General features: G+C 39.9%; 1 protein-coding gene across 4 annotated transcripts in view; it reads left to right on the top strand.

Moving 5' to 3' along the window:
• Positions 1-20,886, top strand: part of colq (collagen-like tail subunit (single strand of homotrimer) of asymmetric acetylcholinesterase) — a 102,931-nt gene that overhangs the window by 18,035 nt on the left and 64,010 nt on the right. For 3 of the 4 annotated variants that reach the window (XM_055660210.1, XM_055660237.1, XM_055660218.1), the window contains 4 exons: positions 16,723-16,767; positions 16,908-16,934; positions 17,559-17,630; positions 19,535-19,597. In XM_055660210.1, coding sequence (XP_055516185.1) covers positions 16,723-16,767; positions 16,908-16,934; positions 17,559-17,630; positions 19,535-19,597 — 207 coding nt within the window. The remainder of the gene's footprint in view (positions 1-16,722; positions 16,768-16,907; positions 16,935-17,558; positions 17,631-19,534; positions 19,598-20,886) is intronic. The other variant, XM_055660227.1, reaches the window with a different exon arrangement.

Here is a 20,886-nt window from a genome sequence, read left to right as displayed (position 1 = left end):
GATGTAAATAAACAAAGGTTCCATCCAATTATACAGCACTTGTTAAGAACAAATCTGCAGAGGAAACATGACATGATATGGTGGAAGAACAACCAATTGCCAAACCTCACATCTTTAGAATTAGTGAATCAGGGCAAATTTCTCCACTAACCTGAAAGATACACATCCTATTTCTTGACTGAGTAATGTCAGGTGCATGAACTATCCCAAAGTAATGTTCTAAAAAGGGATTTTGTGTTGATGTCATGCACATGTTAGAAGGCAAGAAATCTTTGTTTTTTGCAAAATATACTAGCTTGTTTTTGCTTCTCTATTTTAGGAAAAATAATTGTCTGTAATCACTTGAAAACGTAAAACTAATTGTTGCTGACATTTGGAGAGGAACTGTTCCACTATGTAAAACTGGATTATTGATGGAAGGATAAATTATTTAGACAATAAATCAACCTTTGTTTTACAGCATTTTAAATAAAAAACTACCAGATTGCTTTAGACTGTAATTATGTTCATCTGCCAGTGGTGATCCTGTAGCATCCAATTTTATATTGCAGTTCTTTATATTTATTGTACCTCCTACTTCCCTGTTAGCTGAATCACTGGATGTTTTATTATTTGACTACAATGAAAAAAGTAATTATATTAGAATTGCTAAGTGGTTCACGAGATTTCCATTTGAAAATGTATTGATGAGAGGAAGTCGTAAAGTCTGTATCCATTACAAACTACCTTCAGAACTTGCTGCAAATGTTAGACCAGTCCTGTTGTAAATAGGCTAGAAGAAGAGAAGAAATAGGTGTGGGAATGAGGCATGCTGCCCCTTGAGTCTGCTCTTCCATTCAGTAAGATCATGGATGATTCTTTACCTCAAGTATTCTTTTCTACCTGATTCCCATATCTGATTCCTTTATCTGGCAGCCTCTTGAAAGTAGTCTAGAATATAATGACAACACATTCACAATCCTCGGGGGTGAAGAATTCCAAAGATTTGCAATCCTCTTGCTGCCAAAGATTCTCCTTGTTGTAGTTTTAAAGGAGCTATCCCTTATTGTGAGATCGCATCCCCAAGCTATAGACTTACCTTAAAGGGAACACAACTATCCCATAAATTCCCTTCAAAAATTTTGTCTATTTCAAAGAAATACTCGCTCATTCTTCAAATTTCAATAAGGAATTATTACGCAATTTATCTTGATGAAGAAGAGACCCAATCCGAAACGTTATCTAATCCATTTCCCTCCACGGATGCTGCCTGACCTGCTGAGTTTTTCTTGCAGTTTGTAATTTGCTGATTGTAAAGCACCTTCATTTATGGAATTATTCTTATAAATCTATGTAGCACTACCTCCAAGTTATGTATGTCCTTCCTTCAGTCAGAAATGCACACAACATTTTTACCAAAACTGCTTATAATTTCAGCAAGATTTATATTCCAGCCTTCTCGCAATAAATGTCAACAGGCGGCACAGTAGTGCAGCTGGTAGAGTCAGAGTCACTGATCACAGGACCAGAGACAAAGATTTGATTTTGACCTTGGATGCTGTCTGTGTGGAATTTCCACATTCTCCCTGTGACTACGTGGGTTTGTACCGAATGCTCCGGTTTTCTCTTACATCTCAAAGACGTGTAGGTTTGTAGTTGAATTGGCCTCTGTATGTTGTCCCTAGTGTGGAGGGAATGGATGTGAAAGTGGAGATAACATAGAACTAATGTGAACGGGTGATCCATGCACAGTGTGGACCAAATTGCCTCTTTCCGTGCAGTAGCTCTAAACTAAACTAAAACTGAAAATGATTTGCCTTCTTAATTATTTATTTAAGAAGGAACTGCAGATGCTGGAAAATTGAAGGTAGACAAAAATGTTTGAGAAACTCAGCGGGTGAGGCAGCATCTATGGAGCGAAGGAAATAGGCAACGTTTTGGGTGGTTCAGATTCAGATTCAGATTCAGATTCAATTTTAATTGTCATTGTCAGTGTACAGTACAGAGACAACGAAATGCATTTAGCATCTTCCTGAAAGAGCGACATAGCAAACAATTTGAATAAATAATAATAAGTGTCCGGGGGGGGGTGATTGGCAGTCACCGAGGTATGTTGTTGAGTAATGGTTCTGGTGGGAAAGGACAAATTGATCATGGAATTACAGAGGGAGCTCCGTAGTGAGAACCTCATCTATAGTAGAAGAAGGGAACCCCCGTTCCCTGAAGAATGAGGACATCTCCGATGCCCTGATGTGGAACACCTCATCCTGGGTGCAGATGCGGCATAGACGGAGGAATTGGGAGATGGGGATGGAATCCTTGCAGGAAGCAGGGTGGGAAGAAGTGTGGTCCAGGTAGCCATGGGATTCAGTGGGTTTATAGTGGATGTCGGTCTGTGGGGTGGGGGGGGGGGGGGCTTTCTGGAACACTAGTATGGGTGTTGTAGGCTGAAGGGACTGGTTTCCAGAGGGCTAGTATGGACATTGTGGGCCGAATGGATTCTTGGGCTGGCAGCTCAGTCACTCAAGCCTGGTTTTCTGGCAGCTCACTCACTCATGGCTGGTGGGCTGGCAGTTGACTCATGGCTATTCCTTGAAATTCCATTTCAAGCAGAGTTCAGGCCACCAAATTCAAATGAAATTTCCTACCATTTCAAGCAGGGTGCAAGGCCACCAAGGTGACCTCTCCCTCCCCCATCTTGCAGAGACTGAGCCACGCCCACACGTCCGGGTTTTATAGTCTCTCCCCCTCTCACTGGAAGGGGCGTGGCCTTCATGGCGATGACTGACAGGAGAGAGAATCTCAACATTTTTTAAACACTAATAACTTTTATTTTTCATCGATGGGAAAAATCCTCTTGTCCTATGCAGCGGAGGCGGACACTGAGTAAGATGGCCAAAAATCACAGCCGTAAGTGGTAGCGTTTTTTTTCTCGAAAATCAATATGCAGTGCAAACAGAAAGTGGTCAAGATGAGACTTTTAATTATATAGATATATACAAGCATTTCATGGCCAAATTTCTAAAATTAAAAAAAACGGTGAAAAGAACCCACAAATGGTGTTTATAGTGTAGGGAGGAACTGCAGCTGCTGGTTTAAACCGAAGATAGGCACAAAAAGCTGGAGTAGCTCAGCGGGACAGCCAGCATCTCTGGAGAGAAGGAATGGGTGACGTTTCAGGTCAAAACCCTTTTTCAGGCTAGTCAAGGGAAAAGGAAATGAGAGATATAGATGATAATGTAGAGAAATAAAGACCAATGAATGAACGAAATACAAAAAAGTAAAGATGATCAAGATACAGGCCTTTGTGCGCTGTTTGATGTATCCATCTAATTGCACTATTAGACAACCATTAGATTTGTCAAAGACATTACGTTCACCTAAAATGCCGCTATTTTAATCTGGTGGTTAAGTATTCCTTAGCAAATTCACACATTACCTTCCAAGTGGCTCCGTCTCAACTGTTAGGAATTGATATTAGCACATCCCATATGATATAAATGAGATATTATCAAATTAAAATAGCTGAATTTAATGGTTCTGAAGTGATATAGGCTTAAATGAGAAGGCAAATATCCATGAAATGCAGTACTCAGAAAATGTGAAGTTTCCACTTTGGCAGGAAAAGTAATAAGGAGGCATATTACCTAAATGTGAGAGATTGCAGGTTTCTGAGATGCAGTGGGATTTGGGTGTCCCAGCACATGACTCACAAAAGACTATTATGTAGCTAAATGTTACCTAGGGAAATTGAATATAAAAACAGGGAGCAGAAAACAAACTCTTGGAGGAACTCAATGATACAGGTAGCATCTGCAGAGACAAAAGAATGGTTGATGTTTCGGGTCAAGACATTGCAGCAAAACATTAACTCTTTCTTTCCAGAAATGCTGGCTGATTTACTGAGTGTTTCCAGCATTTTCTGTTTTATTTTACTTGACCAAATCTAGGATAGGCAACTTGCATCATGTTGAACAGGCTAGGCTTGTATTAACTTGATGTGGGTGAGAGGGGACATCATTCAGACATATAAAAGCGGTTACGTGTTTCAATACATGCAATACATACAAATAAAGGATTCAATTCAATTCAATTCAATGTGGAAAATCTAAACCAGAAGTCGCTGTATAAAAATAAGTATCAAAGACGGACAAAAATTTGTTTTTATCCCTCACACACTTATGAATATTTGGATCTTTCTTCCTGAAAAAGGCTGGGAGAGAAAGAAACAAAGTATTTGAATATTTTTAAGGCAGAGGGAGATAGATGCTTCATACACAAGAGGTTCAAAGATTGCCGCTAATAAATAAGAGTGTGGAGATTAAGTCATGTTATTAAATAGCATATCAGGCTTTTGGGGCCGAATGGCCAACTCCTGATTTTAATTAATATATGTTCATCACTCCCTTATCCTCTTCTCTTTATTATCTTACAGTAATGTTATTCTACAAAAACTGTAACCTAATCTAATCCATTTACCTGCAGCCCTTTCTAATTTTATATTTTGCTTTTAATTCTCTGCCATTTAATAAGATCTGACATGAAAGCGCGTTTCCAAACTGCTGAAGGTTTCCTTTGTTGCTGTCGTGTTATAGAGATGTCCAGTGTTAGCTGTGTTTATTTTACATAAAATTTCTGTAGCAAGAGCAAATTAAATTATAACAGAAAAATCTAGCTGGCAATTAAAATTTTTAATGAAAACAAAAGAAAAAGTATGAATCTTTAAGCAATTGTTTCTTAACTTGTAAGTGGATTATCTAGTCTCCATAATAAATTTCAGGTTTTAAAATATCCTGCTTCAATAAAAATAAATGAAAATAATTACAGAAAGGATGTGGAGACTTGGGAGAGAGTACAGAAGAGGATTATCAGGATGCCGCCTGGATTAGAGGCTATTAATCGTTAGGAGAGGTTGGGCAAATTTAGATTGTTTTGTGTGGGCAATAGGAGGTTGAGTGGAGACCCAATAGAAGTATATAAAATTATGAGGCATATATAGGAAAGACAGTCAGAATCATCTACCCAGGGTACAAATCTCAAAGACTAGAGGGCATAGCCTTAAGGTGAGAGGGACAAAGATTAAAGATGCACAAGTCAAGTTTTTTTACACTAGTGGTGGGTTCCTGGAATGTTGCCAGGGGTGATGGTAGAGGCAGATATGATAGTGTATTTAAGTGGCTTTTTGATAGTTACATAGCTATTCAGGGACTTGAGAGATATGGACCATGTTATTAAAAAATACCACAAGTGGGCTGAAGAATGGTTAATGGAGTTTAATGCAGTTAAATATGGGATGTCACACCAGGGCAGGATCTTCACAGTGAATGGCAGGATCCTGGAGAATGTTGTAGAGCAGAGGGACCTCGGAGTGCATGTATATGGTTCCCTGAAAGTGCCGATAGGGTGGTTAAGAATGCATTTGGTAATGTGACCTTCATCAGTCAGGGTATTGTGTAGAAGTTGGGATGTGATGTTACAGTTGCACAAGCCATTGGTGAGGCTGCATTTGGAGTACTGCATTCAGTTTTTGGTCACCCTGCTATAAGAAGGATGGTGTTAAGCTGGAAAGAGTGCAGAGAAGATGTACGAGGTTGTTGCCAGGACAAGGGCCTGAGCTATAAGGAGAGTTTGGGTAGGCAGGAGGCTGATGGGCAATCTTCTAGAGCTGTAAAAAAATAATGAGGGGGGTAGATAGAGTCAATGCAGGGTAAGGGAATCAAGAACTAGAGGACATAAGTATAATGTGAGAGGGGAAAGATGTAATGGGAAACTGAGGGGCAGCTTTTTCTCATTTTTCTGAGGGTGGTGGGTGTATGGAACATACTGCCGAATAAGGCAGTTGAGGCAGGTACTATATCAACATTTAAAAGACATCTGGATGGGTACATGGCTAGGAAAGGTTTAGAGGGATATGAGCAGTTTCCTAGAGAACATTCACCATGGTTCTCTTCTTGCGTCACCTTGTGCCATAACCCTGTACTATAGTGCAGACATCAAGGAAGTTGGTGACAAGCTGACTATCTAGTACCTCAGCTTAATATGAAAGATGGCTGCTGTATAGAAACATAGAAACCTAGAAAATAGGTGCAGGAGTAGGCCATTCGGCCCTTCGAGCCTGCACCGCCATTCAACATGATCATCGCTGATCATCCAACTCAGTATCCTGTACCTGCCTTCTCTCCATACGCCCTGATCCCTTTAGCCACAAGGGCCAGATCTAACTCCCTCTTAAACATAGCCAATGAACTGGCCTCAACTACTTTCTGTGGCAGAGAATTCCACAGATTCACCACTCTTTGTGTGATTTTTTTTTTCTCATCTCGGTCTTAAAAGATTTCCCCCTTATCCTTAAACTGTGACCCCTTGTCCTGGACGTCCCCAACATCGGGAACAATTTTCCTGCATCTAGCCTGTCCAACCCCTTAAGAATTTTGTAAATTTCTATAAGATCCCCCTCAATCTTCTAAATTCTAGCGGGTACAAGCCGAGTCTATCCAGTCTTTCTTCATATGAAAGTCCTGACATCCCAGGAATCGGTCTGGTGAACCTTCTCTGTACTCCCTCTATGGCAAGGATGTCTTTCCTCAGATTAGGAGATCAAAACTGTACGCAATACTCCAGGTGCGGTCTCACCAAGGCCCTGTACAACTGCAGTAGAACCTCCCTGCTCCTATACTCAAATCCTTTTGCTATGAATGCTAACATACTTTCTTCACTGCCTGCTGCACCTGCATGCCTACTTTCAATGACTGGTGTACCATGACACCCAGGTCTCGTTGCATTTCCCCTTTTCCTAATCGACCACCATTCATATAATAGTCTACTTTCCTGTTCTTGCCACCAAAGTGGATAACCTCGCATTTATCCACATTATACTGCATCTGCCATGCATTTGCGCAGTCATCTAACCTATCCAAGTCACCTTGCAGCCTCCTAGCATCCTCCTCACAGCTAACACTGCCCCCCAGCTTCGTGTCATCCGCAAACCTGGAGATGTTGCATTCAATTCCCTCGTCCAAATCACTAATATATATTGTAAATATCTGAAGTCCCAGCACTGGGCCTTGCAGTACCCCACTAGTCACTGCCTGCCATTCTAAAAAGGACCCGTTTACTCCTACTCTTTGCTTCCTGTTTGCCAGCCAGTTCTCTATCCACATCAATACTGACCCCCCAATACCGTGTGCTTTAAGTTTGTATACTAATCTCTTATGTGGGACCTTGTCGAAAGACTTCTGAAAGTCCAGATAGAACATCCACTGGTTCTCCATTATCCACTTTACTAGTTACATCCTCGAAAAATTCTGTAAGATTCGTCAGACTCTTATAGAACATTTGTCAGACTTATAAAGAACATTCCCATTCATATGAATGGAATCAAGTGCTAAGTTCAAGTATAATTTTTTTTTTAACCTTTGCTCAATCTTAAATCTTGTAATTAGTATGTCAATGAAGTGTGCTTGTACATAAATGTATTATGTTCTTTTATGTTCTTAATTGTGTAGCTTTTTAAGTTAGTGGATTATTTCTAATTGATTAAATATTTCTGATCAGTGTATTAATTTGTCATGTAAAAGCCATCAGAGCAGTTCATGGGCAGTACCAAGAGTTCTGCCACTGAGCCCAGTCATTACTCACAGGCTATTCCAGTTTGTAAACAAGTTAAAGTTTTGTTTATTTATTCATTCATTGGGGTCTGGGCAATCTAAGCCAGATCAGCATTTTTGCCAATCGCTAATTGTCCTGGGGAATGTGATGGTGCATTCCCTTCTTGCATCATTCCACTTCTGTCAAAGCTACTTTCTCTCTGCTGTTGAGAAATATGTTTCAGGATATAGACCTACTGACGGTGAAGGAATGGCAATGTACCTCCACGTCAGGTGGAGTATGATTTGGAGGGGAACATGCAGGTGTTTCCTTGCACTTACTACCATTGTCCGTGATGTTAAATGCCACAGGTTTGAGATACATCAAGGCAAGGCAAGTTTATTTGTATAGCATCTTTCAACAACAAGGTAATTCAAAGTGCTTTACATAAAACATTTAAAGCATTTGAAAGAAACACATATAAAATGACATTTAGATGTAAAACGATTATTAGATTATTCAGATAAAATAATTACAAAATTAAAAGCAATCAAATAAAATATTTAAAATAGAATAAAACCAGGAATAGAAGTTACAGTGCAGTATAGGTAATTAATAAATTGTATTGTTTACTGAAAGGCAGCGGCAAACAGAAAAGTCTTCAGTCTAGATTTAAAAGAGCTGAGAGTTGCAGCAGACCTGCAGTTTTCTGGGAGTTTGTTACAGGTATGTGGTGCATAAAAACTAAATGCTGCCTCTCCATGTTTAGTTCTGACTCTGGGGACACAGAGCAGACCTGTCCCAGACGATCTGAGAGGTCTGGGTGGTTCGTAGCTAAGCAGAAGATCAGAAATGTATTTTGGCCATAAACCATTCAGTGCTTTGTAAACCAACAGTAGTATTTTTAAATCAATTCTTTGACAGACAGGAAGCCAGTGTAAAGACCTCAGAACTGGAGTAATGTGATCTACTTTTTTGGTCTTAGTGAGGACTCGAGCAGCAGCGTCCTGAATTAACTGCAGCTGTCTGATCGACTTTTTAGGGAGACCTGTAAAGACACTGTTACAGTAGTCGAGCCTGCTGAAGATAAATGCATGGACAAGTTTTTCCAAATCCTGCTGAGACATAAGTCCTTTAATCCTTGATTTATTCTTTAGGTGATAGTAGGCTGGCTTTGTGACTGTTTTTATGTGGCTGTTGAAGTTCAGGTCTGAGTCCATGACTACTCCTAAGTTTCTGGCTTGGTTTGTTGTTTTTAGCATTACCATTTGAAGCTGGGTGCTAACTTTTAATCATTCTTCCTTGGCTCCAAAAACAATTATTTCAGTTTTTTCTTTGTTTAATTGGAGAAAATTCTGGTTCATCCAATCATTGATTTGCTCAATGCATCTACTCAGTGCTTGTATTGGACTATAGTCTCCTGGTGATATTGTTATGTAGATTTGTATGTCGTCTGCGTAACTATGGTAACATATTTTGATGTTTTTCATGATCTGAGCCAGTGGAAGCATGTAGATGTTAAACAGAAGAGGCCCCAGAATGGAGCCCTGGGGAACTCCACATGTAATTTTTGCACGCTCAGATGTGTAATTACCTATAGACACAAAGTAGTCCCTGCCCTTCAAGTAGGATTCAAACCATTTGAGTAGTCCGGGCGAGCAGGTGCCAAGTTAATGCCCAATTAGAAATTTTTAATTGTTTTTTTTCCAGAGTTTAAGGTAACTAATAGGATAAGCACTAATTAATCCAGTTATTGTGTTCAGATTTGAAGATATGCTACTGGCCCCTGCAAAAATGCTATCCACAGGCATTTAGTGGGTTGTGTGATATTATTTTCCTGGGAGCAATGAGGTTATTGTGCAGTTGAAGTAGTCAACCAGACTGAAAAATTCAACCGCTCCTTACCTAGATTCATCTATAACTTGACATATTTTGCCTCCTTGCTCTTCTCCTCTTTCTACCAGCTATCTATCCTCTACTCCATCAGTTTGAGGAAAGGTCCCACCCTGAAGCATCTCCTGTCAATTTCCATTCACAGATGATGCCCGACCCATTAGTTTCTTCAGCGGCTTGATTTTGGCTCCAAAAATAAAAGGCATTGGTTATAATTAAACTTTACTCATTTTACAAAAATCAGAATTGAAATTGAGCCTTGTGCATGGGATCAAATATTATTGTTTTTTCATTATTGCTTCAAAATTTGGTGAACATGGAAAGGAGAATATGATAGCATAAACCAACATAACATTAAACTTTTGGCAGGTGAGAGAGGTTGCTCAGCAGTAATAATGAATTGGTAGGCAATTAAAACTTTAGTTACATCCCCTAGGTGAGATCTGCTGTGTGATTTTACCGGATTGTAAGTAAAACAAAGAGTTTCACTGTGCCGAGGTACACATGACAATAAATTATCAGTGAATCATTGAACATTATTAAGGTTGCAAGAACAAACATTGTTGCAATTCACCTTTGATCACTCTTGATCACATCTGAAATGACTGCAACACTACACTCTGCAGTGCATGTATTTGTGCAAACAAAACCATAAAATACGGCAAATACTCAGTAAACCAGCCTGTAGAAAGAAAAATCGTCTGACCTTTCTTAAAATACCAGCATCTGCAGTAATTTGCTTGGGGACTCCAGAATTTGTTGTCAGTTTGCAGGGTAAAGTGGTAAAAATTCACCATAGAACATAGAACATAGAAAATAGGTGCAGGAGGAGGCCATTCGGCCCTTCGAGCCAGTGCCGCTAATCATTGTGATCATGGCTGATTGTCCCCAATCAATAACCCGTGCCTGCCTTCTCCCCATATCCCTTGATTCCACTAGCCCCTAGAGCTCTATTTAACTCTCTCTTAAATCCATCCAGTGACTTGGCCTCCACTGCCCTCTGCGGCAGGGAATTCCACAAATTCACAACTCTCTGGGTGAAAATGTTTTTTCTCACCTCAGTCTTAAATGGCTTCCCTTTATTCAAAGACTGTGGCCCCTGGTTCTGGACTCGCCCAACATTGGGAACATTTTTCCTGCATCTAGCTTGTCCAGTCCTTCTAAACTCCAGTAAATACAAGCCTAGTCTTTTATTAGATATGCTAAACACATGGCATAGTAGCGTGCAATGGGATCACACTTTTATCAGTGAAGTTCAATACGTGCATGTTATTGCATTGATCATTAAACACACAGAACTACAGATGAATTTCCATCCAATGGAACACTGATTACATTTACAAACTGAGAATCATGGTTCATTAAATTCTATGAGATTTGATATGAATGAGATTTGATATGAATGAATAAATGCAAATATTTATTAACAGTGCAAATGTATCTCATTATTAGTCAATAATGACAAAGTTTAGTAAGGAAATACTTCTTTATTTGCAGATAAAGATGCAGTTGGATTAGTGAAAGGGAATTCAAAACATCAGTGTTTATAAGTAGGCTGTGTCAATTAATGACTATTAACAAATGCAATTAACGTTGCAAAATTAACTCATTAGTTTGTTTCATTTGTTAATAATGCACGCTTATAGGAGTGGAGTTTCTTCATGCAAGGTTTCATATTGTATTATGGTTTGGCACATTGTCTTGGAGCCTGGAGCCTTGGAGCTCCTACCAATCTGTAGGTTCAGAACTAAACAAAACCCAGCCTCTCAGACCAGGACCAGTCCTTCGGAACCCATGATTGTGAAAAATAACAGTCTCCTACTCACTACAACAATGGCAAAACAAGTATTGTATTGTATTGTATTCAAATTTATTGTCATTGTCTCAATTTGAGACAACGAAATGAATTGATTTGAGACAACAAAAGTGTTCATCTATCAACCCCACATGTACAGTATTAGGGGTAAAGGATCTGAACTTTCAGTTTTTCAATCTGAAGGTGAGCAATTACACATGTGCTTGCATGTGTATGTGTGCACGTGTGCATGTTAAGGTTGAGAAAGAAAGCAATTCATTTTTGAGAGAGTTTAGGTGGATAAAGAAATTTGGGAGGGACAGAATTGGGGAAGGAGAGAAAGTTGTGGAAGGAGGAAGAAACAAAGACTGAGATGAGAAAATAAGTGAAAAAGAGAGAGAATAAGGGAAAAAAGCCATAGATGAAGTTTTGGAAGGTTGGTGGATGGCTATTGTTAAGTATTAGTTAAGGACTGTAAGGGAAAGCCAGGGAACTACGGGCCAGTGAGCTTGGAAAGTTGTTGGAAGGTATTGTTAGAGACAACATTTAGATTAATCCACAAATGGATTAGGGATAATCAACATGCCTTTGTGCATGGGAAATTGACCTTTTTGAAGGGGTCACCAAGACGATTGATGAGGCCAGGGTCTTATCAAGATGAACTTTAGCAAGTCCTTTCACAAAGCCCACATGGTTGGTTAGTTTGGAAGGCTCAAGTACATACTGTAGAATCCAAGGTGAGTAACCAATTGGATTCAAAATTGGTTCAGAGGAAGGAGTCAAAGGATCTCGACCCGAAACCTCGCCTATTTCTTCGCTCCATAGATGCTGCCTCACCCGCTGAGTTTCTCCAGCATGTTTGTCTACCTTCCCAGGATCTGCAGTTCTTTCTTAATCAAAGGGTTGTGGATGTTTGTTTGGATGTTTGGGAGTGGCGGGGAGTGGGGGAGGAGGAGTGGGAGAGGAGGAGTGGGAGAGGAGGAGTGGGAGAGGGTGAGGGGGGAGGGAGGGGGGGGGGTGTCCCAGGGGTCTGTGTTGTTCATTGTTACAGATAGTAATTCTTTGGGTGACAATGTAGTTCACATTGTTAGTAAATTTCCACTTGACACCAAAATTGTTGATATAGTGGACAGTGAGGAAGGATGTCTAAGTTTACAACAAGATCTAGATCTTTTGGGAAGGTAGACTAAGGAATGGCAAAGGGAATTTAATTCTAAAATGTGGAGGTGTTGCATTATGGTGTGTAATACCAGAGCAGGATTTGCCCAGTAAATGGTAGAACCCTGAAAAAATGTTGCCGAACAGAGAGATCTGAGAGTACAGGTGCGTGGTTCCCTGAAAGTAATGAGTCGGGTGGACTGTGTGGTGAAGAAGGCATTTTGGCATGCTTGCCTTCATTAGGGAGGGTACTGAATACAACAGTTGGGACATCATGATGTTGCTGTAAAACTGGTTGGTGAAACCACAGCAGTAGTACTATGTGCAGTTCTGGCTACCCAATTGTAGGAAGGATGTAATTCATTTGCAAAGGGGGCAGAAGAAATTCACCAGGATCTTTCCTGGGATTGTAAGCTTGAGTTATAGGGAGAGATTGGATTGGCTGGGACCTTTTTCTTTAGCATGTGGGAGGCTGAACGGTAACCTTATTGAAGTGTACAAGATCATGAGGGGCATAGATACCCTTTTCCCAGGATAGAGGATTCTAAAACAGGAGAGCACTTGGTTAAAGTGAGAGGGAAGATATTTAAGAGTGATCTCAGGAGCAACCTTTTCACTCGAAGGGTAGCCCATTTCCAGAATGAGTTGCCAAAAGAAACTACAGAAGTGGATACAATTGCAAATTTTAAAATACATTTGGACAAGCATAGGGATGAGAGGGATTTAGTTAGTTTAGTTTTTAACTTAGTTTAGTTTATTATTGTTACGTATACATAGGTACACTAAAAGGCTTTTTTTAATAGACAATAGACAATAGGTGCAGGAGTAGGCCATTCGGCCCTTCGTGCCAGCACCGTCATTCACTGTGATAATGGCTGATCATCCACAATCAGTATCCCGTTCCTGCCTTCTCCCATTACCCCTTCTCTCAACTATCTTTCAAATATCTACCTAACTCTCTCTTGAAAGCATCCAGAGAATTGGCCTCCACTGCCTTCTGAGGCAGAGAATTCCACAGATTCACAACTCTCTGGGCGAAAAAGTTTTTCCTCGTCTCCGTTCTAAATGGCCTACCCCTTATTCTCAAACTGTGGCCCCTGGTTCTGGACACCCCCAACATTGGGAACATCTTTCCTGCATCTAACGTGTCCAATTCCTTAATAATCTTATATGTTTCAATGTGTATCCCTCTCATCCTTCTAAATTCCAGTGTATACAAGCCCAGTCGCTCCATTCTATCAACATATGACAGTCCCGCCATCACTGGAATTAACTTTGTGAACCTATGCTGCACTCCCTCAATAGCAAGAATGTCCTTCCTCAAATTTGGAGACCAAAACTGCACACAATACTCCAGGTGTGGTCTCACCAGGGCCCTGTACAACTGCAGAAGGACCTCTTTGCTCCTATACTCAGCTCATCTGGTTATGAAGGCCAACATGCCATTAGCTTTCTTCACTGCCTGCTGTACCTGCATGCTTACTTTCAGTGACTGATGAACAAGGACCCCCCCCAGATCTCCTTGTACTTCCTCTTTTCCCAACTTGACATCATTCAGATAATAGTCTGCATTCCTGTTTTTTGCCACCAATGTGGATAACCTCACATTTATCCACATTAAACTGCATCTGCCATGCACCTGCTCACTCACCCAACCTATCCAAGTCACCCTGCATTCTCATAGCATCCTCCTCGCAGTTCACACTGCCACCCAGCTTTGTGTGCTATCCAGTCAGAGAAAGAACTATACGATGTCAACAGTGTATACAGATACAGGTTTTAGTGGACAATCGTACATATGCAGGGAAATGCCAATTTGGTCATCATGGACAAGGTAGACAATTAGTCAAATGCAGTGGCTCCAAGACTCAATGACTCGCTGAGTGGGGAGAAGACTGAGAGAGACCAGGAAGAAAACAGTGTAAGAGTATGAAGAAGGGTGTTGACAAGGAAAGAGAGTGAAAAGCAAGTGTAAGCAGCAAGTGTAGTTCAGCTGCTTGTTAAAGAGCCCTAAAATCATTCGGCTGGAAAGGAAACTTGGGGACGTGCATGAGAGCAGAATTGGAGAAATGCAGAAGTCTGAGGGTTGCTAGTGTGCTGAAGGTTATCGAGATAGGGGAATTCATTTTTAATAGTTATTAGGCAAAGTATTTTCCTTTGTATTGTTAAGGATTAAAGGAAAATGTATTTCCTTTCAACCACTTAAATATTGTTTATATTGTAGATCACTGCATCTAAAACAGTGATTACTTCGGAACAATGTTTCCAATCGTTTGGCAGTTTTGCCTTGCCAAGATATAAGAGTATTTTCTAATCCATTTTAAGATTTTGTTTTTCTTAAAGATAAAAATACGTTAAAAATGTTTGGCCCTTCGGGAGTTTCCCACCTTCTCCCAAGTGCACAGAAATAGTTCAGGGAATAAGCTAAGGCTGGGATACGATGGCCCCTGCTTTGTTCTAGAAGTCTCTTTGTAAAAGGCAATTCCTCTCAATGAGGCAAATATGGGCATCTTTCCAACACAAAGTAACTGGAAATGTGCAAAGTATGCACATTTATTGGCAATTAACGCAGGATAAGCACCAACAATATTCACATTGGCACTTTCCTGAGGCTGGACAGGAACTAGTATTTGGAACATTGCATATTTTGCTATGATCACAAAGCCTGTGAAATTCCTATTAGTGAGAAAAGAATATCAGTAGATGACGTATACCTAATTTTTCAGAAAGCCTTCGATAAGGTGCCATATGGGAGGCTGCTAAGGAAGATGAGAGCCCATGTTATCAAAGGGCAGATACTAGATGGATATCAGGTTGGCTGGATGCCAAAAGGCAAAGAGTGCCAATAAAGGTTTTTTTTTCTGGTTGGCTGCCAGTGACTAGCGGAGTTCCGCAGGATGCTGGGGCCGCTGCTCTTCATGTTGTATATTAATGATTTGCATGAGGGGATTGAAGGCGTTGTAGCCAAGTGTGCGGATGATACTAAATTATGTGGAGGGGCAGGTTGTGTATAGAAAGTAGGGACTCTGCAGAATGACTTAGATAGGTTGGTCAAGTGGGCAGAGGAGTGGCAGATGGAATATAGTGTAGAAAAGTGTGGAGTCATGCATTTTGGTAGTAGGAATAAAGGTGTAGATTATTTTCTAAATGGGGAGAGAATCCAGAAATCGGAGGTGCAGGATTCCCAAAAAGTGAATCTGCAAGTCGAATCGGTAGTAAAGATAGCAAACACAATGCAAGCATTTATTTCGAGAGAGCGTGTATACAAAATCAGGGATGTAATGCTGAGGTTCTATGCACTGGTTAGACCACATTTGGACTATTGTGAGCAATTCTGGGCACCATATCTGAGGAAGGATGTGCTGGCTCTGGAGAGGGTCCAGCAGAGGTTTACAAGAATGATCCCAGGAATGAGTGGGTTAACATTTAATGAACATTTGACAGCACCTGCTGGAGTTTTAGAAGAATGAGGGGGAACTTCATTAAAATGAACAGAGTAGTGAAAGGCTTGGATAGAGTGGATGTGGAGAGGATGGTTCCACTAGTGGGAGATTCTAGGACTAGATGTCATAGCCTCAGAATTAAAGGACGTTCTTTTAGGAAGGAGGTGAGGAGGGTTTTCTTTAGTCAGAGAGTGGTGAATCTGTGGAATTATTTGCCACTGAAAGCTGTGAAGGGAAAGTCAGTGGATATATTTAAGGAAGAAATAGATAGATTCTTGATTAGTACGGGTAAGAGAGGTTATGAGGAGAAGGCAGGCGAATGGGGTTCGGAGGGAGAGCTAGATCAGCCACGATTGAATGGCGGAGTAGACTTGATGGGCTGAATGGCTTATTCTACTCCTATCACATAATCTTATGAAATGGATTAGTCAAATGTGGAGGAAATCTTGATCATTCTGTTCTGTGTTAAAGTAGAGATTTTAATACCCCATCAATGGAAATAATTATTCTCAGGATCAATACCTTCTTAAAGGTACCCACACGAAACATAAGGCATATTTTGCATTTTCAGCAGATGTGAGCGTTTGCTTCTAGAGGCCAAGAATGTGTTTGATTTAGCATTGTCTTATTTTCACTCCCTCCAACTATATAAATGCAGAAATGTAGGTGGCATGAAAATGATGTCTATTCCTAGATTGATGGAATTGATTTCTGGAGATGAATGTGTATTTTGTGTTATAGCACGTCAGATTCCTAAGAACGTGGTTCTTTTAGGTGCAATAAGCACAGTAAGTGTAATTGGTCTGAGAAAGTTTAATACACAATGTGACATTTGAGGTTTGCCATTTAGATTTGTTTTGCCAACAGGGTCCACAAGGAATTCAAGGGATTATGGGACCAAAAGGTGAGAATGTAAGTATGTGGGGTTTCCCAACCTGAATTTGCTGAATCATGATACCTGGTTTATAATACGTGTCAAAGCCTGTCTAGTCATAATTTTGCAAGCTCTGCAATAAATCAGTGTCAATCAAGAGTTTTTCTGTATTTTTCAGGGAGAAATCGGAAGGCCAGGAAGAAAAGTAAGACCTAGGCTGAGAACAATACTTTTTGCTGTTTTTTGTGAACCCTCTACTATTGGAGATTAAATGTGATTTGTGAAATATGCTTGACATAATATTGCCGATATCAATGGAACAGGATAGTTATTCCCCTCATGCCTTATAATTCATAAACTAGTGACTTTGAACTTTAAATCATTGGTATTGCATCACATTTCATTTCCACCTACTTTTGGTTTGAAAAATGGTGAACATTTAACGTTTGTTAACTTTTGCATAAAAAGTGCAATTGGCCCGAGTTTTGTGGAGACTGTCTTCTTGTTTTTTTTTAAAACACCAACCAGACATTAAAGTTTTGTGCCCAGTAACTAGGGCATTGGTGGGTTTACCGTGAAATAATTTGATTTTTGGCCCATTACATAATCAGTAGAATGTTTCATTCTGTTTGCCTCGTGGCAAGTGGAAGTGAATTGTTGAGTATGCTCTTTGCTCAGTAAATGCATGCCCTGCAGAGCCACAGATTACTGCTTGAAAACGGTTGATTCACAAAGGTGTGTGTGCTCTAAAACCTTTGACTGTATTGGTTGTATTGACTTTTGATTCATGAAAAGGGTCTGGACTGATTTGTAAATATTTATTTTCAAGGGCAGTGCGGGTTTACCGAGCCCTCATGGAATGCCAGGGCCAGCTGGCTCTCCAGGACCAATGGGGCCCAAGGTAAAAACGCTAGTTCAAAGGTTCAAGTGGACCCTCATGTTAACAGATGCATATAAATATGGACTACATCCTACATTTATGAAGGCCAGATAAAATGAAATTTAAATTATCAGTCTGGTTAATTTGTACAGAACAATAGAACTCATTCTGCCAAAAATATCTAATTCCAAGTACTGTATTCTTATCTTCAATAAATAGCTGACAGGCCCTTTGGATAGGTTTGAAAATTAGATTTAGACTCTCTGGGGAAACCTTTTGGGGTTCACTACTAAGCTGCTGACCTTTTCAGTGGCTGTGACCTCAACATTTCTGAGGTGCCATAACACAGCTGCAGTGCCATTTTTCAAATTCATGCTGTCAATTCAATCTTGACCTTTTGATGAAAGGTGGATTATAAACCTATAATTTAAGCCAAAGGATTTGACGACATCATAAACTATGACAGCCAAAGCTGGCATTGAATCTGAGCCATCTTTTTGTTATTCCAGATCATTTGCAGCCTGCAGCCAATCCCTTCAGCTCAATGAGTCCATGCTGACCATCACACATACAGTTCACATAATCCCAATGTAATCCTTTCACATGCCCATCAACTGCTCCAACATACAGTAGTCAATTAACTGCCAACTGCTCGACTTTGGAATGTGGGATGAAACCCATGCAACCACAGGAGGAACATGCAAACTCCACACAAGCAGAACCAGACTTAGCATTGACTCCCGGTCACTGGTGTTTTGAGGCAGCAGTTCTACCATCTGTGTTACAGTTCCACCCACTGTATTAATGATGTTAAATACACTCTATATGCTGACTACAGACAATGATTGATTACATTTCCTGATGGCATGACAATGTTATTTATGAAAGCACTAGCATGGTCATTTACAGTTCATGTGGAAGGAGTTAAACTGCATGACCATAAGCTAACTCATTATTAATTACTGTGAATGAATGATCAGTAAAATATTGCACTGTTTCCAAATGTTAAAAGGGAGATTGTTTTAACAAGGTGTAGCTGTGGGATAGAGGTGGTTATATTTATTGAAAACATATATGTTGGCACACAGTTTCTTATCTTAGTAGCAACAGATGAGCCAGTGCACAAACATTAAATCATCAGGAACAAATGATAGAATGGGTCTGATCTTCCTCATAATTTTGAGAATGAACTGGATGGCAATTCTTGAAGTTGGCAATAAAATACTTACTGCCAAGCTTCTGTGGCTCTTTCATATAGATCAAGTAACATGGAGGCAAGGAGCCCGTATTATTCAGGGAAAAGGATGATTTAGGACCCTGTGATCAATATAAGTCTCCCGCTTAATTTAGGATCTTGGAGTAGAACAGGCTAAACGAGCATCCAGCAGAGGGACAATTGTGGGAACTCCTTAAAAACATTGGTCTTGTGGAGCTAAAAGAAACAACAGCGATTGTCCTGGCACTCAAAAATCCAAAAACCTGGCATTTGGTTTCATTCTAAGATTTTGGTTTCATCTCAATTGGACCAGAGTACCTGAATCATCCCCCTTCCATTATCTCCCGTGATGTCCAAAAGGATAAACAATCTATCAGTTAGTGCCAATTTAGTATGGGAGTTCCTCAGGATAATTTGAATATCACCGAATCACATTAATTAGTAGGCCCACCAACTGATTCCAATGAACGTGCCAGACTTATAATAATTAACGGTGCAAGCCCTGGAACCTAATCTCGTGCATTTTAATGCTTCTTACAAATAAATGTATAACCATTACTTTTCAAAGAGAGTATCATTTTATTGTTACAAAACTGCACTAAACTTGCAGATAATTTGTTTTGCAATTCTTTTGATATTTTTGTTCTGATTCATTTCAATTCAAAAGTTAATGCAATCTGCAATGACTGATCCTGTTTCTTATTTTAAGGGTGAAATGGGTGATATTGGATTAAGAGGATTGCCAGGTACAAGAGGACCAATGGGCCCCAAGGTTTGTGATATTCATTTCCTGCATATTTTTTATGCCAAATTCTTAACTTGCTATTCACTAATTGCAAGAAATCAAACCTTTAGTGACTACACTATTTTGGAATTAAGCCTGGTTGTGTCGGAGATGACATGAGATTTATCTTGTTATCAGCTTGCATGCTTCTGATGTGATTATTATGCAGATTGTTCTCTTATTTTCATTGCAAAAGACCGCTCTTATTAAGCAGTTACCCCGTGTGAACCAGAGTATAACTTTCTATAACATACATTTATTTTTATATATATACACAGACACACATACACCATATACACCAACAAAGCATTGTCCGGGGGTCTAAACTGAATCATCTGTACAGTGGAGCACTTTTCTCTAAGTCTTGGATATTTTCTCCTATTTTTTGGTTACTGGAAGGAAAACATGTTAAGGGTCTGTCCGACTTGGGCAACCTAATCCGCGAGTTCTGGCGAGTTTGCCCTCGCAGCATGGTCGACACAAGGTTATAGCTCTCCTTCATGCTCGAGAGTGGTCTCTGCGTACCCGAGGCCTCAGCTAGGTTGCGGCATTTTTTAAAATATGTTAAACAATGCCCGCGAGTAAAAAAAGGTCGCCATGGAAATAATCGATACTTTTTTATTCGTAGGTTAAGTCGTAGTAGGTCAGCATGTTAGTCGTAGGTAATCGAGGGTAGTCGAAGGTAGTCAAAGGTAGTTGTAGGTAGTCTCCATCATAGTCGAATGAATCATCTTCACTCTCCACTATTCAGTGTCCAATTTTCCCGGTTAGTCGTAGCTAGTCGACGCTGGTCTTCAACATAGTCGAAGGAGGTCTTCAACATGTCATTTTTTCAAATTCTTCTAAACTCGCCAATTAGGTTGCCCAAGTGGGACAGCCCCTTTATCAGATTGTATCATTTATATTTTATTGAAAGTTAAAGTAGAGCAGTTAATTATTATGCAATTTTCATTTGGTTACAACATGTCTACATTTTTGTCCTCAATGATATAACAAAATTTGCAATGTTTTGCTAATTTTGGATGTGATAAATGACAACTGCCAACTGTAGTCTGAAAATTATTCCTGCATTTCATCGAACTACAATTAGAATCTCAGCCTTTAGTGAAGCACCTGCAGAGAGGCATGAGGTAAATTTCTAATTATTTGTTATGCATAAGCGGAGTGCAATGCTGGCAAGGTCAGCATTTAATTTCCATCCTTCATTGACTTTAATTAAATTATAGTGCTGTATCCAATTCTTCAATTACTGTAGTCCTTGTGGGTAAAAATAATCC

This window comes from Leucoraja erinacea, chromosome 2 (assembly GCF_028641065.1).
Source record: "Leucoraja erinacea ecotype New England chromosome 2, Leri_hhj_1, whole genome shotgun sequence".
In the NCBI taxonomy this organism is placed as follows: Eukaryota; Metazoa; Chordata; class Chondrichthyes; order Rajiformes; family Rajidae; genus Leucoraja; species Leucoraja erinaceus.
The sequence above is the reverse complement of the archived record's forward strand: the minus strand, read 5'-3'. Positions and strand labels throughout refer to the sequence as shown.